Source organism: Nilaparvata lugens, chromosome 14, assembly GCF_014356525.2.
Source record: "Nilaparvata lugens isolate BPH chromosome 14, ASM1435652v1, whole genome shotgun sequence".
Taxonomy (NCBI): domain Eukaryota; kingdom Metazoa; phylum Arthropoda; class Insecta; order Hemiptera; family Delphacidae; genus Nilaparvata; species Nilaparvata lugens.
This window is the reverse complement of record NC_052517.1, coordinates 16,702,020-16,727,840: the sequence shown is the minus strand read 5'-3', so window position 1 is coordinate 16,727,840 and position 25,821 is coordinate 16,702,020. Positions and strand designations below refer to the sequence as shown.

At 33.1% G+C, this 25,821-nt stretch overlaps 2 protein-coding genes across 3 annotated transcripts in view; both read right to left on the bottom strand.

Moving 5' to 3' along the window:
• The window catches only part of LOC111054620 (integrin alpha-PS1), a 65,482-nt gene extending 59,362 nt beyond the window's left edge, over positions 1-6,120 (bottom strand). The window contains exons 1-2 of one of the 2 annotated variants that reach the window (XM_039440929.1): positions 5,798-6,120; positions 1,773-1,828 (exon numbers count right to left, since the gene is read on the bottom strand). In XM_039440929.1, the coding sequence (XP_039296863.1) occupies positions 1,773-1,828; positions 5,798-5,997 (256 nt within the window). In that variant the 5' untranslated portion in view covers positions 5,998-6,120. The remainder of the gene's footprint in view (positions 1-1,772; positions 1,829-5,797) is intronic. The other variant, XM_039440930.1, reaches the window with a different exon arrangement.
• A 4,488-nt stretch (positions 6,121-10,608) lies between these two features.
• LOC111054625 (reticulophagy regulator 2-like) overlaps positions 10,609-25,821 on the bottom strand; it is a 37,136-nt gene continuing 21,923 nt past the window's right edge. Inside the window, exons 3-6 of the mRNA XM_039440958.1 lie at positions 24,474-24,570; positions 23,141-23,336; positions 16,703-16,822; positions 10,609-14,033 (exon numbers count right to left, since the gene is read on the bottom strand). Coding sequence (XP_039296892.1) covers positions 13,486-14,033; positions 16,703-16,822; positions 23,141-23,336; positions 24,474-24,570 — 961 coding nt within the window. The 3' untranslated portion in view covers positions 10,609-13,485. The remainder of the gene's footprint in view (positions 14,034-16,702; positions 16,823-23,140; positions 23,337-24,473; positions 24,571-25,821) is intronic.

Sequence of the window (25,821 nt, the reverse complement as noted above, 5' to 3'; positions counted from 1 at the left end):
CAGAAGAATTTGGGGTCCAATATGTGACGATGGTATATGGAGAGGCAGATATAATTGTGAGATAGATGAAAAAATCGGGGAAGAAAATATTATACGCACCATAAAAGCAAGAAGAATCGAATGGCTGGGTCATGTAGTGAGAATGGCTGAAGAAAGAGGACCGGTTAGAATAATGGATGATATGGTGATTGAGACGAGGAGAAGAGGAAGGCCACGGAGAAGATGGATTGGTGACGTGATGGGCGACCTACGTGTGCTGGGAGTGACAAACTGGCGGCAGAGAGCACAAGATAGAGAATAGTTATTTGTGCAACTAGTGCGCAAAGTGACAGTTTGCTGCACCGAAAGAAACGTTTACGCCCGAGCCGTAGGCGAGGGCGGAATGGTTTCTTGAGTGCAGCAGAGGAACTTTGCGCACGTATTTCACATTAAGTTTTTCTTACAGTTACCATTGAATATGAAAAGTGGGTAATTATGGGTAAAATTGCCTGAAATGCATCAAATGTTTTTCTGTGTAATTTTATTATTGATAAAAACCTTAATTTATTGTCAAATTGAATAAAAATGTTGTCCTTGGTTATAATATATAATTAATAATTTGCTCGTTGTGCTTCGTTGCACCTCTGCTCACTATAGCAGCCCAGTCACTGTTACCAACTTCATTTTGATTTTGCTGCACTGTTGCTCCATATAACCTACTAAGTATTTTGCGTTGCCATGTTGCAAATCTGGAGTACAGAAAAATTTTTCCCGCACTTGAGCGGAAAAGTGATTCTTTGCGTTCTGTAATCAGTGCAGCAATGGCCACTTTTCAACGTAGCTGTAGGAAAAATATTTTTCAGTAGTAAGTATTTTCTAGAATCTAGACAAATCTATGCATATGCCGACGATGTTGTACTCATTGCCAGAAACGAAAGATAGCTGAAAGGTATGTTCGAGGAGCTCCTAATGGCAGGGAGAAGATGGGTCTGGATGTAAATGCAGAAAAAAATTAAGCATATGATAATAACAAGAAATGCTGCTCGAAGAGTAAATGACTTCGAAGCTGGAGAATGGTCCTTTAAAAGCATACAACATTTCTCATACCTGGGTGTTTACGTGAATAGTGCCAATAAAGTGAGTGACGAGATAAGACAGAGATTGATAGCTGGAAATCGTGCCTACTTTGCGAATATTAAATTAATTACCTCTCGATCACTATCTAGAGCAACCAAGCTCAAAATTTACAAGACACTGGTAAGACCAATAATCACATACGCTTCAGAAACCTGGAATTTAACTGCAATTGATGCCACCAAATTTAGAGTTTACGAAAGGAAGATTATTAGGCGCATATATGGAGACATCAATGACAATGGAGTCTGGAGGAGACGGTCAAATGATGAAATAAATTAATAAATAGTTGAATGAATTATAAGGCTGGCCACTAACGGTACGACTTACACATGTTATCATACATTGTCATCATACGTTGTTATGTATCATCACAGCGACAGGCTTCAAGCAAAATTTTCTGAGCTTTTTGTATCTCGATCTTTGTTGTCCATTTTTCTTCGATGCTCTATTTGTGGTTGAATTATTTTTGCATCATTATAATTTGTAATTTTCCAGTGATTCATTCATTGTTATTGGGTGTTTCTTTTATGTTAGAAGCCTCTTGCTGATGACAAAACATGCATGATGAAAATGTGTGTGGGCATGATGAACATGAATGCACATGCATGTGTCATCAGTTAGTGGTCAGCCTCAAAGAAATAAATAGAATAGCTCACCTGAACGAGTCGTGTTTGGTTGTAGATTCTGACCAAGCGGAGCTCCTACAAGCATCCTGAAAAAAAAACAAATTTTAAAACTTCTGAATGAAATGGTGAAGAAAATTATGAAGAAATATAGGATGAGATTAGATTAGAGTTCTTTATATTTATTAATAAAACAATATAAAAACTTGTAGTACCCTTTATCAAAAACCTTTAAAATATTTCAACGACTAGTTTCGACCATAGGTCATTTTCAAGTTGAAATATCATTTTTTGTCAAGTTTTTAATAAAGGGTAGGCTACTACAAGTTTTGACGTGACAACGTCTTATAAATTGGTTTGCCGGGTGACACTTCAAGAAACTGCGTTACGTTCCCACGTTATGCGCTCACAATGAGAGCGAGTGAGAGCGTTCGTTTCGGTTCACGGTCGTCTGGAAAGAGCACGAATAGGAGCAGTGGCGAGCAACGCAAAGGCATTCACCTGGAGAGAGAGTGAAACGGAGCAATCTCCTGCGACTGCGCCACTACTTAGTGAATAGGTTATGTGAATAGGTATAAGCAGAGAAAACTCCTATAATTGTAATTCTGTGGTATAAGTGTAAGTATAATAGGTATAAGTGAATAGGTTATGTTGTAGTAATCACAATGTTGTGGTAGTTTTCAATCACAAAAGTAGTATAAATCGTTTCTCAGCCAATAATAATTTGTTTAACTTGAAAAAATGAGCGCGACTTGCTATGTAAAAAATTGAATTGAGCACAGTTAGCCCGCCTAAGAGCGAGAGAGACAGAGTGATTTTGTTGAGGATGTGTGAAGGTAAAAATAAAATTTTGTTAATATGAAATTCAGTGCGAGATTCTTTGTATAAATTAATGTTTTAAATATAATTCTTTGTATAAATAAATGTTTTAAATTGTTACTATTATTTCATCCTTCTTCCTACTATAGGAATGAATATTCACATTAAAATTATTTTACCACTCAAAGTCGTTGTCACGTAAAACTTTCGCCCGTATACCAACTTTACAGGCAACTATGCAATTTTTTATATTGTTTTATTAATTTGAATTAAGTAGCCCATATAAGTGAAGTGATTCTTTTATATATACGTAACAATATTCACTGACTTATACCATAGATAAAGGATAAGATATATATTTCTTGTCTCTGCTTATACCAAGAGAAACAATAGCGTAAGTAGATATCCCATGGTATAGGGCGTTTATGTCGCAACTTTTACTGTTATCTCAAGCCGATTACTGTTGATTATTGTCGATTTTTACTGTTTTGTTGGGGTGAGAGTGTATGAACGGCACAATATGAGAGACTACCAGTGTCACACAGCTTCACGGGAACGAATTACATGAACTATCGACTTGAGATAACAGTAAAAGTTGCGACATAAACGCCCTATACCATGGAATATCTATTTATGCTATTGTTTCTCTATGCTTATACTCTAATGTGCATTAAATTACGGTATTGCTGATTATTCAACGAATTTTACAAAGTATAAAAAAATTAATCAATGAGAATAAAGATTGGATGCAATTGGAATAACGATAATATAATATTGTGATGTAACTTCATGAATAGGCTGTGTTTCAACAAATAATTGTCGACTCTCTGAAAAGGATATAAAATAATAGCCGGAGAGGGGGAGAGGGAAAATAAAAAAAACAGCAGGAAAGAAGATGGAGAATGATGGCGAAGAGGCGAAGGAGGAGAACGACGAGGGGAAGGGGGAGGCGGTGTTGGAGGAGATCATGATGGAGATGAAGAGAAAAAGAAGGAGGACGAAGAAGAGAAGAGAATGATGATGAGGAAGAGAAGAGTGAAGAGAGAGAGGAGAACTTGGAGGAGGAGGAGGAGGAGGAGGAGGAGGAGGAGGAGGAGGAGGAGGAGGAGGAGGAGAGGAAGGAGGAGGTAGAGAAGGAGGATGAGGAGGCAGTGATTGTTGAGGAGGAAGAGGAAGAGGAGGAGATCATGATGGAGATGAAGAGAAACAGGAGGAGGATAATGATGATGAAGAGGGGGAGGAGGAGGAGGATGAAGAGGAGGAGAATAAGAAGAGGAGGAGGAGAAATAGGCTAGATTTATTTTGTAATCCATATTTGAACGAATAAGAAATACCACCTGGCCACGCGTCTCACTATAAAGCATTATAGCTTATTATAGACTAATAATATTATAATCTTGACATTTTGTAGGGCCTGAACATTGGAAATTATTCTCCAACACATGGCTGGCATCTTTAGTAGAAGGAGAAGGAGGAGGAGAAGAAAGAGAAGGATGACGATGAGAAGGAGGAGAAAAGAAAAATTTGATTAAAGAAGAGTTGCAACAAAGAATTATTCTTCCTATCATTCAAAGTTGAAGAACTGGCTTTAATAACAGAAGCCTCACTAAAGGCATAGAGTAGAGAGAATTATGTATAATAGGTTAATCGAAGGGTGATACAACAATAACATATATAGCGCTTGCTATGCTAAAAGATAAAGAAGAATATGAAGAGGGAGAAAAAAGCATGAAGAAACTTTTTGTAATGCACGGTACCAAAATAGCTTGACAAGTGTTGAGGAGATAACTCACATGTTGACTGCATTCTTTGATTCTTTTAACTGATATTCAAAATTAATTTAGAATTAAGTGTCACGGCCAGTTGTCAAAACTTCGATCAATTTTAACCACCGTAAATAGATAGTATGTAACAGAGCCAATGAACGAATCTGAAGTCGATACATACAATGACATAATATAACGGCTGTTAAATTCAACTTATTTTAGTGTGGGTAATATACTTACTTTACTATTGTATTGAATCAGAGGGATGATCCACATTAGTTACTCAGTTAAATAATTCTCAAATATTTTTTAAATTTTGTAATATTTCATCTATCATCAATTAATATTTATTTAATATGTGCTAACCTTATTGATTTATCTTTGATAAGAGTTTTCCAAAGATCTTTCAATGAATATTTGATTATTTTATTGCTGGTAATGGTTTATTATTGATGATTTTTTTATTTGACTGCATGTCGTGTTTAAATACATAAAAAAGGGTATTTTATTGCAATGAGAACAAAAAAATTAATAGGCCACAAGTCTTGAGTGAGTTCGAAACCTACGTAAAGTTATTTTGAGCATAAATAACTTTAAAGTTTTTACTTTATATAGTCTTTAAAGATGATTTTATTGTTAAACTTTTACACTTTTCAACTTGAAAACCTACATTTGATATGAAATCAAAATATTACTTTTAATGCGATCTCTCAATAAGCCTAGGAACATTGTTGTAGACTTTGGATATTGTTTGGGATCATATTTTTATAAACAGTATAGCAGGTATTGGTAGAATGATATATTTACTTGATAGTGCAGTGAAATTATAAATAGACTTCATGACACAGAAATTTGAAATTCCCAAGACACCGTTTCATTATTTTGAATGGGTGATGTCAAAATCGGTCGTTATTCTCTCGCTCAAAGCAACTCTCTTTCTCTCTCAATTTGAAATGATCAGGTCATTGCCAAAAATAAAAGACAAGTGAGACTCAAGTCATCAATTTTGTCAACTTTGTTCATAACCTAGAATCCTGTTCATAACAAAAATCCGAGTCTTTCTCACTTAAATCATTCCTCATCTTAATAAAATAATCTACATGGAAATTTAAAATCAATATTTCAGTAAATAAGGAAATATAAGAAATTGAATTGTTGTAGACCTTCAAACAAAATACGGTATTCCAAAGATGTATCATTCAAGGTTCATTAGAATTTACCGTTATCGTCGTTCCCTACATTCTGTGTTATTTACATAAGACTATGACATTGTAAAACATTATTACACTTGAAGAAGACAATAATTCGCAGAAATACTCTTAAAAAACTCATCAAACAATGAGAAATATGAGATAACAGTTCGTAGAAGGGAAAAATGATTCATTCACGACGAAGTTTTAAGGTTAAGTTCAGAAGTTTTTCTTCAAGTTTTAAAATTTATGTGAAACAAGTATTAGTACTTTCACTACTTACCAACTATGTTCAACTTTGTTTGTAACTTCATAGACCGCTTGATGTTCGGCAACAGAATATCCAAAATAAGAGCCCACTGAACCTCTTTTGATTACTGGAATTCTAGATTCTAAATTGAAACCTAGGTTAAAGTTTATGTTGTGGTTAAATACAATTAATAAAAGCACCGCGGAACGAAAATAAATTACAGATAGATCCATTTTGGCACTACATTAGAGTTGAACGAGGTTTTGATGTAATGTAAACAATAAAATCCAAAACACACCCACACTGATATTATACGGCACTCCTATAAAAACACTGGAAGCTGTGTGTCAGCCATTTTTAAATCAGTGGTTGATTTGCGCCATCTTCTGGTTATAAATAAAACTATGAGTTATTGGCGGCTGTTTTCAAATTTAGAAAAAATATATACGGTAGAAAAAATTGTACTGTCATTTATATTTATCTATTTTTCAATTACAGTATGAATCCATATTAGGCCCAGTTATATTTCAGTCTATCAAATAATATACACTAGTTTGATTACTGAATAATATACTTCATTATTTTTATTGGTACGGTAATAAGCTTATGTACGGTACCTAAAAGGATTCTTCAACTTCACCTCCACAGTGAGATTAATATCAGTTGAAAATGATAGAAAGGCATTGTTGCTAATCCCCGTTTACATCACCTTCTTTAGTACAGAGCTGTCATTCAAGATATCTCGATGTATCTATCTGATATAATAAATTGTTGATAGTTGAAAATGATCAATTCTAACTCAAACATATTTCTGTACCTCAGAGATAGAAAGGGCTAAGTCTGAAACGGCTAATTTTACAGGAAAGTCCAACAAGTATTTGCTCCCAGCCGGGGCTAGAAGAGCTCAAGTCGAACCAGCATTACACTCTTATGTGAATTATATTGAACTCACGTTGTTTCAGTTTTGATGCTTATTACTCTCCCTCAGTGGTGCGGACTCTTGACTTTTGGTGTTGCTCAGGGATCGGTGCTGGGGCCTGCACTGTTCCTTGTCATGATGAATGACTTCGACGACAACGGTTCCTTTCTGTTGTTTGCGTATGATGCATCTCTACTGTCATCGGGTGCTGAGCTTCAGCGGGTTTTGGGAGGCATCTGCGGAGCATATTCGATCTGTCACTGGGGTAAGCATAAAAATCTCTACAATTAATGTTCAATAACTTTTTCACCTAAAATTGAAAATAAGCTTGAAATTCGAGAGAATAATATTATTAAATTGCAAACTGTTGGCAACTGTTGATTCTATTAAATCATTCACTATGAAGAGATATTAAACCTTCTATGTCTCCAGCGTTATTGTCCTGTCACCAGCTGGCTTAGATCTTTGTTTATAAGTAGACTTGTGATGCGCCTGAACACTAGCGTCAGGTGATCAATTCTAATAACGGCAAGGAAAGTTGTGTGAGTGCGCCACACCAGATTTTTTTAAAAAGTGGTCACTGTTTCATCTGCCATCTGAATAGTTGTGTTATTATGTATATTAAAATCTAGTCTATAATGCCATCGATCCCACAAATGTGGGTAATGGATGAAGCAGAAGGTTTTAAAGACTTACGCTCTTTCAGTTCTGGCTATCTTCAAAACAATCAACTGCAGAAGACTTACGTTACCTTGAATCTATATAGAGTTTAAAAACTGAACAAGACCCAATAAAAATATCATTTTGTCAAAAAATGGGCTTACGCTCCTCTAGCTCTGAAGTACAAATTTTATTCATAAAGGAAAATAATATTCTTTAATAATTTGAAAATTGATAATAAATATTTTGATACCCAGTTCACTAAATTTTTAATCTAAAAACAGTTTGACAACGGAGCAGAATTTGAGAAGGAAAGTGCTATCTGTTGTATTATGACAAGCAATGAATGATGCTTATAAGCTGCTGATCACTATGAAAAGTAGTGACTTTCTCTTATTATAGAATAAATTATTATTTATTCAAAATGTAGTCTATTATAAGTAGAATACCGTAAATTGAATCTAGTTATTGTAATTTGTAATAATGAATAAATGTAATTTCTTTCTTATGCACTTCCATTGTTATCTTGTGATATCATTAAAAAGGACAAAAAGAAATACAACAATTTAGACGTCCAACGATTTTGATTAAAAAAAGCTGTAGGCCTATTATGGTTCAAAGAATATTTATTGAAAATTTGAACTTAGTTATCGATGAAAGCATTCAAAAGTTGTTGTCGAACAAACCCACAAACGGTAAACGACTCGAGGCTCGAGTCACCAGTAAGAGTTCCCTACATTCAATAATCGAATGGTTTCATCTCATAAAGGAGGAGTTTTCATGAAAAATGAGTAAAACACACAAATAAATTTTTATAATCGGAATATAATACTCAACTGCCCTTATTCCTCAAAATACAATACTTTTTAAACAAATTATTATTATTCTATGAATTAGACGGATATATTATTATATTGCTGGGAACAATCGGTTACATTATTTTGATTGAGAATATATTCGTGATGAAAATAAATTTGTTGAATTCAAATTACTTTTATCACTGTATCCATGATGATATTGGGAGGATTTTGTCTAAAAATAAGAGAAATTTCAAAATTCAAAGATTTTATACAATTTTATTAAAAGTGCCAAACCACTTCAAAGATGGTTATTCTTATACATTCTTCTCAAAAGATTAGAGGATTTTTAGATTTAGAAACCATAATTAAAAAAAAAAAAGATTCATTTATATAGTGATATATTAAAAAAAAATATTTGTTTAGGGTGAGATTGGTTTGGGTTATTCATTAATAACATTATTGCTTTCCATTTAACTGATAGTCTCAAGTAAATCTTACTATTGGGTTAAAAACGTTTCGTTTTCTTCAATAAAAAGTACAACACTATTCCACAACTTGGAAATTGATGAAATCAAACAAAATTTTATTTCAGCAGTAATTCACACTCATCAATATCTAAAATTGATCGATTTCTAATAAAAGATTGAAATTCTATGGTACCTTCGAAAATCCTCCCAATTATATCAATATCTGAAAAACCACTACGTATAATATTTTTTATCACAGAACAAAACTATCTATTAATATATAAAACAAAAATAAATAAATCAATTAAATCACACTCCACACTTGGACTCAATTGATAACTCGATATGATAAACTAACACATATAATAATTGAAGAAAAATTTAAGAGACAAAATATCGAGAAGAAAAATTGAAAGAAATAGAACCGAAAACTATAGTAAGATTCACTTTAAATTGTCAGCATATTATGTGAATAGCATCAATAGCTTCCCATTCAACTAATACTGACAGTTTGGAGTGAATCTCAATAGGCTTAAGAAAGAGAATAGGACCATTAATGTGAGAAGAAATTGAGCCGACATTTGTGAAAATATAGATTGGGAAATTAAATGAAATGCAACAGAACTACTATGAAGAATGAAAGAAGTAACAAAAAGGGAAGGATAAATACTTGGATATAGAGGAATATGGTGATCATGCTTGATCAAAATAATATTAGTGAGGTCCACGTTATAATGGCAGTGGAGAAAGATAGGGGAGCAACGTTGCCGATCCTCTGTTTTGTTGGCCTTCCATAGACGGTAGCTGATGCAGAGTTATTAATGTAATATTAACTGTTCATTCTCGTTTGAAATAAGCAATTACATTTCATTAAGCAAGAAATTATATTTTTCAATAATTTCATAATTAAGATGAAATATTTTGTTAATTGATTATTAATTCTACATTGTTCGATCTGGCAACAGAGCAAAGTGAGAAAGAGATAGCGCTATATTCGCTTTGTTGAATGATAGACAAGGATAGCAATACCATTGCTAATCAAACACTGCCATTATAATGTGGACCTCACTATAGAAGATAGACAGAATAAGGAATTCAACTTTGATACAATATGATAAATAATTTCACATATAAGTGTTCATGTGAAAGTATAATAATTTAAAAATAGACTGATAATGTGAAGAATTATTGAGATAAGATTTACTTAAACTGTCAGCATAATATCTTGAATGAGAAGTATTGCTGTTTTCTAAAAGGAATGCTGACAATTTCAAAGTTTATCTCACTATTGAAATACCAAGAACTTTCTCTTAGCTGAATTATAATTCTCAAAATATAAAAATTTTGTTCACATGTTCAAGGAGTTCATTTAGAATCACTAGAAACATACATTACAGTATTAGAAACAAAAATATTATTAGAAATTTAATTTTGGTGGTAGAATTTGATCATTGAAGAATTTAAAGCTGCGTTTACACCAAAGTTATTAACAAAATGTTAATAAATTAATCCTTATAGATTCCACAAGATTGAACGGAACTTAACAAACACATATGTTCATTATGGGTATGATAAGTTATATTCAATCTAATATAATCTATAAGGATTAAGTTATTAACATTTTGTTAATAACTTTGGTGTAAACGCAGCTTTAATGTGATGATTAATTCTGAATGCATGAAGTAACTCAAGTGACAAACACATTTAGAAAAATTGAATGATTTTGTGTTCTTTTAACTATAAATTTGACAAACCAAAATATTAATAGTTTTTCATATAAACTCATTCCACTTGTGTAGCGTTGCTTTAAACTAAATAGAAAATGATTCATAATATTTAAGTAACATAGCCTAAATTCAATACAAACCACTCAATTCTAGAAAAATAAATTTACTAAAACGTTTTCAACTACAATTTTCTATTGATGCAGTGTTTTACAGTAAAAATTAACCTTGAAAACCAATAATGATTTATAAAGCTATGTCCACACTGAACAAAAACTGTTGGACATACATGTTTGTTGAAGGGCTCAGGGACAAACATTTTAAAAAGTTTGGACAATCATTGTTTGACAAACAAAAAATTACTGTTTTCCAAAAATTTTCAGTGTTTGCTGTAAAACATAAAAAACTGTTCTCCCCACTTACAATATTTTGTTTGGTGACGCACACTGGCCACGGGCAAACATAATAAAATTTTCCCAAACTGTTTCAACAAACATGTTTGTCGCACATTTGTTCAGTATGGACCCAGCTTTACGAGTATGAATGTAACACAATAATTGATGCATTATTAAAATACAATCCACGACTTCTGTAATCTGTATTATACAAAAATATTCCATTCAAACTACGCACTTCACTGTATTATCATTCTATTACATATTCACAGCACAATTATTCAGACATTTACAAGGGTTATCTCAAAAGTAGTTTCTAATTCCAACACACACCACTATTAGCCAGTCCACTAAAGTGAGATTCTCTTTAAACTGTCAGCATTGATTGAATGGAAAGCATTGATGTTATTAATAGAAAATGCTGACAATTTAAAGAAAATCTCACTGAACTAAAAAAAAACATCAGAGAAGACTATAAAGCTGTGTTTACACCAATGTTATTAACAAAATGTTTATTTTTCCATCCTTATAGATTCTATTAGATTCATCATAACTTATTATACACATGATGTGCATATGTGTTTGTCAAGCTCCATTTAATATGATAGAATGTATAAGGAGGGAAAAATAGACATTTTGTTAATAACTTTGGTGTTACTAACAAAATGTTAATAACTTAATCCTTATAGATTCTATTAAATTGAACGGAACTTGACAAACACATATGTTCATCATGTGTATGATAAGTTATGGTCAATCTAATAGAATCTATAAGGATTAAGTTATTAGCATTTTGTTATCAACTTTGGTGTAAATGCAGCTTAAGACTTGGATTCATATTTTATTTCAGTAAAAGAGCAACCTCATTGATAGCCCTATATAAAAAACAACTTATTTTTGTATATCTCACAATACAAATTAAATTAGAAAGCATTATGAGAAATGTACTGGGTGGATCCCAAAGAAAAATTGAGTTTAGGAAGGAAAATCTCTCACCATTAATTATTGTGTTTCTCCATATTTTTTCTCAGACATTTAATCATTCATCCTTGTTCAGTCATTAGAAAAGGTAGACTATAGTGTAATTCATGTCATAAAGTCAGCACCTGATTAGCATTGGTTTGCTATCCTTGTCCGCCATTGGAAAAAAGATACCTCTATCCTTTCCTACCACCACAATGTTGTCAAATTGTTTGTTGACTATGGAGAAACATAATGAACTAACAAAATTTTTTTTTCAATATTTAAAAATTACAGAAATTGAATGATGGGAGAATATTTTTTTCTCTCTTTATAATTTTTGATGATGTACCGTACTTATTTTATGAATCAATAGAGAATAAAGAATTCACGAATAGTTTATATTTTAGATAGAGTTGATAATATTATGAACAGAAATCAGCAATTGATATTACATCAAATATACTGGAAAACTTGAATCACAGCTATTTAATGTAGAAGGCGTTGGTAACAATTGAGAATTGGCAACATTGAAGTCATATGTTTTGTTTTCCACTGACTTTATGACGTGAATCTCACTATAGACATAAGGTTGGCTGCCCTGCCTGTTAATGCAGAACAGATTGCAAGAGAGACAGAGCACATGTGCAGAGATTTTTCCCTCTTCCAGTGCTGCAATTTCAACCCTCTTCTTACAACTGAACTACAGTAACTATATAACTCTGTTTATATAGTGACTGTAAATAGAAACATCCATATCAGCATACTAATTATCAATCCTTGAATTTTCCACTCAATATTTTCTCTTGCAATTCCTTACAAAAGGTGGATCATAAAATAATAAAATCAGTACATTAATCTACTTCAGAACATCAAAATTTAAACATTATAATTGACTATAGACTGCATGTTCATTCAATTACAAGTGAATACTAATTTTCAGTGCATTGGTAAAATTGAATACCACAGAAAGATGCATCATTCACAATAATTCCATCAAAACTATTCTGTTTCACTAAATTTTTCTTCATAGGAGTTTTAATATCCTCAAGAATTAAAAAGTTGATGAAATAAATTTTTATTGCTATACACAACTGACAAACAAACCATTCAACTTTTGTATTTGAAATTGGATCAACAGTTTATTGCTGTCAATAAAGTGATTTCTACCTGGTCCTAGATTACAGCATCTTATCAACTTGAGCATTTATTTCAATTGTTATTAACCAGAAAATGCTAATCCACAATGAGGTTTAACAACAATGTCGAGAACACAGTAAAATAGAAGTCAAAGAATGAAATTGATGAGATTATCATGATAGAAAGTTTAGTTAGGGAATAAAACTTGTGTCAGTTTGAATTATGGAAGATTGGCATTTATGGAAATGGCAACTGGTTGAACAAAATTGACTAGTGTTTGGTTACTAAATCAATCTTTGATTACTGAATTTCAACATAAAATTGGTGATCAATGTTTGCTCAAATGAATCTCATGATATACATCATCACAATTTTGTCACTATTGTGAAACCACTCACAATAGATTGATAAAAAGAAAATAAAAAACAAGTTTATACTAGAGAATTTTCAAAGTAATACTATACCAATACAGAGTTACACAGCAACAAGAAACAGCAATATTGGGAACATGGAACAATTGTTGATAGATAAGGATGATAAAGATTGCAATGAGAACAATGATTGTAGTAACATACAAGTTATACCAAGAGAGAGTAGCAAATATGAAAACATAGTTCACAGCACTTATCTGCTTTGAAACACATATACTGAAAATTCTATGACACTTCATCATGAGATATCAATTCAAAGTCCTCATTGCTACTGAGTGAGTTTGAAGAATCGTTTTTGGCCATTTTCAATTTTTGGTCCTCTGGGCCGGATTTTGGTTGATTTTCACCAGTGTACCCCAAGGCCCGGTTCACAACATTAGTGAGCAGTGTTTGTCCAACCACTGCACCCAAGTTGCCCAGATTTGAGGTGGTTGCTGTCAAAACTGAACTGAATGAAATGCCCGCTGGTTCAGTGGATGTGTGAGTACAGTCTGTTTCTGTGAATGTGAGATCTCTAGCATACATGTTCTCCTCTTCATCACCTGATGACTCGTTGCCATTGAAATGGCCACTCTGGAAGTCCATGATGGCTGGATCATTTGAGCTGCTGTCATCTGAGAAATCTTCAACATCTTTCAGGATCACAGTACGTTGAGAGCTGTTTTCCAAGGCAAGATCCAGCTCACTGAATGATGGCATCGAGTCCAGGCTGATGTCATCATGGGATGGCATGGTTGCCACACCTGTCACGAATGATAGTGGAGTTGCTGAACCTGTCAAATGGAATTTTCAATCAATTCTCAATCAAGGGTCTGGACATACAGAGAGTAATCTGCAATTACAGAGCTGTCTCAGGATGATATCATTATAGATATCTCAAGGTATGTACAGACTTGAGCACCATGAACACAGACATTTTGAAATAGAATAGACCAATATTTGGATCCAAATAAAGGCTTTGATTGACAGAATTGAACTCTAGTGATGGAACATGATAGAATGATATTTAAAAAGGAATAACAAACTATGGTAACTGAGTCAGCTGTATTTATCATATCACATTTCACTTTTCATCAGCTGTTGATACATTTATCACATCTGTACAAATACAGATTTAATCAAGCTCTATATAGCTCAAGTCTGAATGCAGCTCAAGATAGAGATACCTACGCCCTTTATGATTGTAGATTGCTCTCTGTGTCCAGACTCCAAGGGTTAGCAATCCGAAATGCAGAAAATGAGGAACAGATCTTGATCATGAGATCAAGATATCAAACAGTTGTGGACAAGGACAGTAAGAAAAGTTCCTCTCCTAACCATTACATTTTGTGAACAAGAGCTGGTATAACCTTTTGGTCATATTACAAGTTACTAACTAGAATTTAAACAATTTTTTGTAGTTGTTTGAGTTGATATTGTATGTAGGGTGCAGCACCTTCTTATGACAGACCCAGAACACCTCTGTCCATTGGGTACAATTCCTGAATAAGGGAACAAAGTATGTCCCTTGTGACTAGATCTGACAAGCAAGATTGATGGCTGAATAGGTTATGTGGTAATTAATGTATTGTCATGTCTGTTATTCTTTTGGAAGTGTTATGTACTCATAATATAATAGATTGTAATATCTCGGGTAGATTAGATATTATCAACTGCTTTTACCAAAGGGTAGATGTGGTTGAAGAAAGCTTAATTTTCTTACTCTATGAAAGTTTGTTATAATTAAACATTTTCCCTACCATTATTTACAACAATTTCGACTCTACTCTGGCTGCCTAGCCTAATTCAAAAAAACATTGAAAGAGATTTGGAATGGTACAATGAAACAAAAAAAACCTATCGTTATGCAAATAAAGTTCGATCGCCCCTTGTCATTTGAGTAGGATTAATTCGGGACTCACCCATAATGAAGACGTTGAAGAAATCCATTAAATGATGATTTGGGTGATCCACACTCCCGAAAAGAATTGGTGTGTGAGCGTGCTCCGTTCGCTTCAACGGTTAAAAGAAGAGTGCATGGAAAGAATGCAATTTTTGTCTCAGGTCCGACTCTTCCTAGGCCTACACGTGGAAACAAGACTATGGCGGGGGGGGGGGGGAAGAAGAGCCGGAAACTGTTAATGGGACGAGTGGATATAACTATCTCTCCCAGGCTGGGATGCAAGCTAGGCAGTTCCCAACCCTGAGAAAGATCCTCACCTCGTCCATTGGTTAAAAAATGCAAGCTTTCCGGCTTATGCTGCCTATGCTAGGCAGCCAGCAAATAAAATATTATGTTCTAATTTTTACTAATTTCAATAACACTACTTCCAATTGCTTCCATTACAAGATAAATTAAATAAATAGATAGCCCCTTAGACGTGACAGTGTAGGATTGGTGATACACTTTAATTTTTTCAGTTTTTTTTAATGAGATTGTTGTCCACAATTTATAATAAGTTATAGATAGATGGTAGAATTCTAAGTCAAGTCTTTAGATTGCTATGTTATAATGCATACTATAATCCTGTATAGGTTTTCTTTTTTAAAAGTTTTTCCTTTTTGAAATAACATCATGACCATCCCAAAACCAGTAAACAGTTTTCAGCTAAAATAGTTTTTACCTTCTAGAAACTGGCCCCCACGATATTTCACAGTTTAATAAATTTATTGTATACTGTATTCAGATATGTTGGAGAAGAGTTTCATGACAAAACGAATAGAAACATGGTTGTGTTTTCTACTGGAGGTGTTTCATTCTCACAATTTTTCAATAAAATTATTTTTTTGTACTCGATGGATAGTAATGTAACCATTTAATGTAATAGATTAATACCAAAACTAGACTGCACCTACAGAGTTGGAATTGAACAATTTCTAATCCGACATGAGCAGATGTGATTACCTTCTACCTGACATCAACTAACTCAAATTACTAAAACATGAAAACTATGCATCTTAAAAAATTGTATTTCAGTGAGTTACTTTTCAAAATATGACCTAAAAGATAAACCAGCTCCTGCTCACAATATTTACCATCTTCAAGGTTAGTTCAGGAACTTTTCAGAGTTCAGACTGTACAGACACAGGTACTAGCCCACGAAGAAGTTAAATAAATTGAACTGAGTTCAATTAATAGTGAGTTGTGTTTTTCTGGCTCTAAATTTTGTAAAATCATGCAAACATTTTTTAATAATTTGTGATTGGAATGTAGAATTGTATTTTATCCCGTTTTAAAATTGTCAAAATTCGAAATTCTTAGTTTTTGTTGCTTTTGAGTGAAAATAGACTAAATTTCAGAAAAGTGAAATAACCCTATTTCGAACTTTAAAATGTTATCTAAATTTTAGAGAGAAATAGTATAAGATGTATCCCTAGTTTTTCTCTCCCACTCAGTGCTTTCTAGTAAAAGTAGTAGTAGATAAATAAGTTGAGATATATTGGAAATTGTGAAATTACCTACCTTTCGAATAGAAACTGTCATTGGTGTCTTCACCGTCAACAAATCTAGACAAAACAGCCATATTCTCACCACTCTCTTCAAGCATATACTCATCCTCCTCTTCTGTGTTTGCTGCATCACCTGATCAAAAAAAGAATAAACTCACAGAATAGCCCCAATATTGTAACTCAAGTTCCAACAGCACACATATTATGTAGAAAAACTTAATTATTCAGATGAGAAACCCTGTTTTTTCAACTATACAAAATGGAGTGGTCTAGTGGATATAGTGCTTGCCGAGCAGTCTGGAGGTCCCGGGTTTTTGGCCCGCCGCAAAGTGGACCCACGCTAATTCACGAATAGCAACCCAAACCGTGGGATGTTTTGTAAGCCATTCATTTACAATTCATTTATTCATTTACAATGCGAATGACACTACTAATGCAATAACATTATAGAAGATAAAATAATAAGGTAGTCCTTGTGCTATTTTTCTTCCAAATTTATAGGTGACAAAGTCTAAGATTAGGTTAGAATTTCACGTGTACAATTTTTATAAAATTTTAGTCCAAAATAAACATGAAAACTATTAATTTTGGATTCAGATGTCTTGAATTAATAAATTTATAAGTAATATTCTACTCAATTGCCACTTAAAACTAATACTTTCGAGTCATTGCTATGGAATTATTCATAATCAATCAGGTGACAAGTGGATTATTCATTGCATGTATTACACAGATGTCTGGAGAAGCTTAGCTATGGTTTACAAAACATCCCACGGCGTGGGTTGCTTTTCGTGGATTAGCGTAGGTCTACTTTGCGGCGGGCCTAAACCGGGATAAGAACAAAAGTATCTAGCCAGGACACTCCCGAGTTATCAGATGTTGAACTGTCGGTCCCAGCTGATATATAACAGTTGTGAGGCTCATTGACGGCTCAAAGTAGATACTCAGGCGAGGTGGAATTCCATTTCCAGTCAGGGACTCCCCACCAATAAAAACCATAAGAATATTATAATACAAAATGTTATAAACTAAAACATACTTGGAACTGGAAAAATTAACATTTCAAGAATGCAATACTATGATTATTAGCTGAGCTACAACTCACAGGAGCCTTCAATTTCAATAACAGAACAACAAATTCTTGAGTAGTGTGTTATTAGAATTTGAGCAACAATATGAATTTATTTATTACTAGCAGGTAATCCGTGCTCAGCAAGGGTCTAATTAAAAACTTGACAAAGTGAAAACTTACAGACCTAACCAAATCTAACCTAAACTAAATCTTGAAAATTTAAAATGGGACTATAACCATCCTCGGTAAATTCAGAATCTTTATGTAAAATATCAAGTTAATCAGTTGAGTAGTTGAGACGTGATGATGCATCAAACATAATTAATATAATAAAGATTTTCTTATCCCGTACATGTATAAGCAGTTCTTCCCTTAATTATATTATAGATTGTTATAGGGTCACAAACATTACAAATATTGGAGAGAAAAAACTAAAATAGTTGACCAAGCGAAGTGAGGTCTAAGATTCAAGTCGACGGTTTTGCATTTCTCTTTATGTTTATGTTTGTTTATATGTTGCACATTTACAGCGAAACGCAGCAATAGATTTTCATGAAATTTGACAGGTATGTTCCTTTTTGAATTTCGCGTCGACATATACAAACGGTTTTTTGAAATTTTGCATTTTAAGGATAATACAAAAGGAAAAGGAGTCTCCTTTGAACGCCAATATTACCGTAAAAATCAGACTATAGAATTATTCATCATAAATCAGCTGTTTAGTGGACTATAATACTACCCATTCAAAAACATGGAACATCTTGAAAATGTTTCTTTCCATCAACGTTGTAGACAGTTGCAGCCAGACAGAAAGCTCTATGTTTATTTAGGATTTTTTCTAGACATTTTAAATTCATAAATTATTTATTAATTTTTGAGAAAACATAGCAACAGGTCAATGTAACTCACTGAGCGCGAGGTCTACTGTTCACAGAACTACTAGTATTGTTATGGATGAGGAGTCAGTATAAATCATCTCGAGTGTTTTATTAGTGTAGAAACCCAAACAGTGTGAAGAAAATTAATTTATAATATTTACCAGTCTGGTTTAATATATTGCACAAGCACTCCACATAGTTGATGATCCAGGTTTTTGTTTCTTTTGATAAAACATGTATCCACAAGCCAGGTCCAATCATAATGGCCATTACTATTAAATAGGTCAGCAGAAATCCAGATATCATTTGTCCTATCATGTATATCGCGATGAACATTCCAGCCATCACAGCAAAAAACTGAAAAATAGAAACAATTCAAGATTTCAAGTTTTATGTTGTCTATCAATCATGCCGTCAATGTGTAAACAATCCAATCCAATTCAGTCAATGTGTTTGTGTAAAATGCTCATGACAAAAAATAATTAATTGAATTGAATCCCATAAAAATCAAAGATATTCTATTTCGGCAAGACTGGGCTGCTGATTTCATTGGAAAAAGTATCCCTTAAGGCTGTGCAAAGACTAAAAATAAACTTTCTACTGGTGATATTTTCCAAAGTTTTCCGATTTGTATATCATCAAGCTATCGAAATGAACAAGTTTTCTCAGGGAAAATTGCAGGAGCTCCGTAATATTCTCGAGAAAAATGGCGGATAATGACTAAAAATCCATGTTTTTCATGGTTTTCTCGAAAACGGCTTTAACGATTCCTTCAAATTTATACCATGATAGCTATTTATAAGCCTATCAACTGACATAAGTCTCATTCTGGGAAAATAACCATAACTGATACGGAAAAACCATGTTTTTCACGGTTTTCTCGAAAACGGCTTTAACGATTTTCTTCAAATTTAAACCATGGATAATTAATAACACATCATAAGCCCTATCAAAGGACATAAGTTTTTCCTGGGAAAATTGCAGGAGCTCGTAATATTCTCGAGAAAAAATGGCGGATAATTACTAAAAAACCATGTTTTTCACGATTTTCTCAAAAATAACTTCACGATTTTTTTTCAAATTCATACTCTGTATAGTAGTATTTATCAGCTCTATCAACTGGCATGAGTCTCCTTTCTGGGAAACAATGGGGGGTTCATCCATCCTTGGGAAATGGACTTAGTAACCTCTTCTCGTGCATGAGGTAGGTAGGTAGCGCAGTTCATAAAATAACACATAGTCGAGATATTTCATCTGTAGAACAGCTGTTTTGACGACTTTAAAAAAAGAACGACTAAAAAAATCATCGAATTTCACAATTATTCACTCAAAGGAAAGTACTTGAAAACAATTATATATACACATATACAGAAGTCTGATCGTAGTTTCAAATATGGGCAAGGAAAGTTGTGTGAGTGTACCACACCAGATTTTTTAAAATGATAACTGTTTAAAATGGGTCATTCTTGTTGAAACCGGGGTAACAGTTGCGAGACTCATTGACGGCTCAAATTAATACTCAGGCGAGGTGGAATTCCATTCCAGTCAGGGACTCCCCACCAATAAAAACCATAGAATATTATAATACAAAATGTATAAACTAAACATACTTGGAACTGGAAAAATTAACATTTCAAGAATGCAACACTATCATTAACATCTGAACTACAACTCATAGGAGCCTTCATTCCAATTACACAACAACAAAATGTTGAGAAGTGTGTTATCAGAATTCAAGCAACAATATGCATTTATTTATTACTAGCAGGTAACCATCCTCTGTAAATTCAGAATCTTCATGTAAATATAAGTTAATCAGTTGGGTAGTTGAGACGTGGATGATGCTCAAACATTATTAATATAATAAAGATTTTCTTATCCTGTACGTGTATAAGCAGTTCTTCCCTTAATTATATTATAGATTATAATAGGGTCACAAACATTACAAATATGGAGAGAAAAAACTAAAATAGTTGACCGAGCGAAGTGAGGTCTAAGATTCAAGTCGACGGTTTTGCATTTCTCTTTATGTTTATATGTTGCGCATTTATAGCGAAACGCAGCAATAGATTTTCATGAAATTGACAGGTATGTTCCTTTTTGAATTTCGCGTCAACATATACAAACGGTTTTTTGAAAATTTGCATTTTAAGGATAATACAAAAGGAAAAGGAGTCTCCTTTGAACGCCAATATTACCGTAAAAATCAGACTATAGAATTATTCATCATAATCAGCTGTTTATGGACTATATATAACCCATTCAAAAACATGGAACATCTAGAAAAGTTTCTTTCCATCAACGTTGCAGACAGTTGCAGCCAGACCTGATAACAGCGCTCACACTCACATTCGGGACGACACGTCACGGTACGATAGGACAGAAAGCTCTATGTTTATTTAGGATTTTTTCTAGACATTTTAAATTCATAAATATTCATTAATTTTTGAGAAAACATAGCAACAGGTCAATGTAACTTACTGAGCGCGAAGTTATGGTTCACAGAACTACTAGTGTGTTATGGATGAGGAATCAGTATAATCATCTCGAGTGTTTTATTAGTTTGTAGAAACCCAAGCAGTATGAAGAAAATTAATTTATAGTATTTACCAGTCTGGTTTAATATATTGCACAAGCACTCCACTAGTTGATGATCCAGGTTTTTGTTTCTTTTGATAAAACATGTATCCACAAGCCAGGTCCAATCATAATGGCCATTACTATTAAATAGGTCAGCAGAAATCCAGATATCATTTGTCCTATCATGAATATCGCGATGAACATTCCAGCCATCACAGCAAAAAACTGAAAAATATAAACAATTCAAGATTTCAAGTTTTATGTTGCCTACCAATCATGCCGTCAATGTGTAAACAATCCAATTCAATTCAGTCAATGTGTTTGTGTAAAATGCTCATGACAAAAAATAATTAATTGAATTGAATCCCATAAAAATCAAAGATATTCTATTTCGGCAAGACTGGGCTGCTGATTTCATTGGATAAAGTATCCCTTAAGGCTGTGCAAAGACTAAAAATAAACTTTCTACTGGTGATATTTTCCAAAGTTTTCCGATTTGTATATCATCAAGCTATCGAAATGAACAAGTTTTCTCAGGAGATATGAGCGCCTAAAGTTTAAATTTTTGGGAGAGAAATTCGGTAAGAGATAAATCCATGAAATTCAGAGGATAAATTTTTAATATTATTGTTGGTTGAATAAAACATTTTTTTTAATACCAATTTTTGAGAAAGTTATTTTTGGTAAATTTAATAACTTTCTCAAAAATTGTTTTATTCAACCAACAATAACATGAAAAATTTATCCTCTAAACCTCATGAATTTATCTCTTACCGAATTTCTCTTCCATAATTTAAACTTTAGGCCCTTATATCTCAAAAAGTAACATGATAGGAAAAAAATGTTTTCCTGAGAAAACTTTTTCATTTTGATAGCTTGATTATATTCAAATCGAAAAACTTTGAAAAAGATCACCAGTAGGAAGTTAATTTTTAGCCTTTGCACAGCCTTAAGGTTAGATGCAAATTATTTTTGACCCTCGAACGAGCACTTGCTCTGAACATACTTCACAAAAAAATGAAGTTTCTAGGTCAGAAAGAGATGCAAAAAAGCTAATTTGAATCATATGGGTAGCCACTGTGTGTTCACACATGTTCACACACTTGTCCAGTCGTTAGTGACCACCCTAATAAGACAAGAAAGAAAGCTGTCAGATTCTAATATTTTAACTGAATTTTCTGAAATTCTCGTTCGATCTAGCTTCCAGTTACATTATATCATAAATTATAATAGGGTCACAAACATTACAAATATTGGAGAGAAAAAACTAAAATAGTTGACTGAGCGAAGTGAGGTCTAAGATTCAAGTCGACGGTTTTGCATTTCTCTTTATGTTTATATGTTGCGCATTTACAGCGAAACGCAGCAATAGATTTTCATGAAATTTGACAGGTATGTTCCTTTTTGAATTTCGCGTCGACATATACAAACGGTTTTTTGAAATTTTGCATTTTAAGGATAATACAAAAGGAAAAGGAGTCTCCTTTGAACGCCAATATTACCGTAAAAATCAGACTATAGAATTATTCATCATAAATCAGCTGTTTAGTGGACTATAATACTACCCATTCAAAAACATGGAACATCTAGAAAATGTTTCTTTCCATCAACGTTGCAGACAGTTGCAGCCAGACCTGATAACAGCGCTCACACTCACATTCCGGGACGACACGTCACGGTACGATAGGACAGAAAGCTCTATGTTTATTTAGGATTTTTTCTAGACATTTTAAATTCATAAATTATTCATTAATTTTTGAGAAAACATAGCAACAGGTCAATGTAACTTACTGAGCGCGAAGTCTACTGTTCACAGAACTACTAGTATTGTTATGGATGAGGAATCAGTATAAATCATCTCGAGTGTTTTATTAGTGTAGAAACCCAAACAGTATGAAGAAAATTAATTTATAGTATTTACCAGTCTGGTTTAATATATTGCACAAGCACTCCACATAGTTGATGATCCAGGTTTTTGTTTCTTTTGATAAAACATGTATCCACAAGCCAGGTCCAATCATAATGGCCATTACTATTAAATAGGTCAGCAGAAATCCAGATATCATTTGTCCTATCATGAATATCGCGATGAACATTCCAGCCATCACAGCAAAAAACTGAAAAATAGAAACAATTCAAGATTTCAAGTTTCATGTTGCCTACCAATCATGCCGTCAATGTGTAAACAATCCAATTCAATTCAGTCAATGTGTTTGTGTAAAATGCTCATGACAAAAAAGAATGAATTGAATTGAATACATAAAAACCAAAGATATTCTATTTCTGCAAAACTGGGCTGCTGATTTCATTGGAAAAAGTATCCCTTAAGGCTGAGCAAAGACTAAAAATAAACTTTCTACTGGTGATATTTTCCACAGTTTTTCGATTTGTATATCATCAAGCTGTCAAAATGAAAAGGTTTTCTCAGGAAAACATTTTTTCCGATCTTTACTTTTCGAGATATGAGCGCTCAAAGTTTAAATTTTTGGGACAGAACATTTCAAATTCGGTAAGAGATAAATCCATGAGGTTCAGAGGATAAATTTTTCATGTTATTGTTGTGATAAAGCATTTTTTTAAATACCAATTTTTGAGAAAGTTATTCAATTTACCAAAAATGACCAAAAATAACTTCTCAAAAATTGATATTAAAAAAAAATTGTTTCATTCAACCAACAATTACATGAAAAATGTATCCTCTAAACCTCATGGATTTATCTCTTACCGAATTTCTCTCCCAAAAATTTAAAATTTAGGCCCTTATATCTCAAAAAGTAACATGATAGGAAAAAATGTTTTCCTGAGAAAACTTTTTCATTTTAAGCTTGATTATATTCAAATCGAAAAACTTTGAAAAATATCACCAGTAGGAAGTTAATTTTTAGCCTCTGCACAGCCTTAAGGTTAGATGCAAATTATTTTTGACCCTCGAACGAGCACTTTCTCTGAACATACTTCACAAAAAATGAAGTTTCTAGGTCAGAAAGAGATGCAAAAAAGCTAATTTGAATCATATGGGTAGCCACTGTGTGTTCACACATGTTCAACACACTTGTCCAGTTAGTGGCCATCCTAATAAGACAAGGAAGAAAGCTGTCAGATTCTAATATTTTAACTGAATTTTCTGAAATTCTCGTTCGATCTAGCTTCCAGTTACATTATATTCATGAATTATTAAAAATCTATTGAATTAAAAAAAAAAATGATGTTATTTAGATGAAAATTCTTGATCTAGGATTAGAAGTGGAGTTTACCTGAATTTTATTCTGTTCCCTCATATTCAAGAGTTTTGAAAAATTATTTCTACAAGTTTCCCATGAACTCTGAAGATATTCGCTCAGCATTGGAGAACTGCAAAAAATAGAAAACAAAATGTATATTAGAATTAAATTGATATAGAACAGTATTATTAGCCTACTTGAAAATTGATAACTATATTGAGATCCTCGTAATAATGACAGTGGAGAAAGATAGGACAACGGCGTTGCAGATTCTCTGCCTTCTATAGAAGATAGTAGGATGGCCACCAAAATGTTTGGGGTTTTGCTATATCGCTTGTATTTCAATAACCTGTCAAGATATTCAACCGTTTTTTAGAAGAGAATATTCTAAAAATCTTCCTCTACAATTTTTGTTTTTGAAATACAAGCGATATAACAAAACCCTAAACATTTTTTTGGCCATCTTGTTTTCGAGATGTTTGCGTGGGATTTCGACTCATCATAGCGTTTCTCATTATGCTAGACCTATAGTAAGGTCCACGTTATAATGGCAGTGGATAAAGATAGAAGAATAGCGACACCGATTCTCTGCATTAATTAATTATATTTCTATACAGTCAAAAACATAATTGGCATCGTTGTGGACCTAGAAAAGGATAGTACCACCGGCTTTGTCGAATGATAAACTAGGATAGCAAAACCAAAGTTGATCAAAATACTGTCATTATAACGTGGACCGCACTATAACAAAGAAATTGAGACATGTACCACGGCTGTTACCCAAAAATGACCACGTAATGACATTTGCGCCCGGACTAAAGTGAAATATCCAAAGTATGGTTATTATGCTCACATCACAACAATCTACAGTGAGATTTCCCAAACAGGTATAATACCTTTGTTTCTGAAGGATAATAATATAATTATTTTGTAAATTTTTCATGTATGTAGACTTATGGATTAAATATAAAAGCGAAATGGCACTCAATCACTGACTGACTGACTGACTCACTCACTCACACACTCACTCGCAGAACTAAAAATCTACCGGACCAAAACCTTCAAATTTGGTAGGTATGTTCAGTTGGCCCTTTGGAGGCGCACTAAGAAATCTTTTGGCAATATTTTAACACTAAGGGTGATTCTTAAGGGTTTTAAAGTTCGTCTTTTAGCATGTATATTCTTCTTATTCTCTTAATTATGATTGAAAAATGTCCATACCATATGTTAATAAAGAACTATAATCTAGAGAGAGTACCTCTTCGAAACAGTTGTTAACTGGTAACTAGATTAATAATTTTGTCAGGTTGGCATTAAGTTGAGTTGACTTTGTTAGGTTGGCACCAAGTTGAAGATTGAAATGCATTTATCGCGAAAAAAT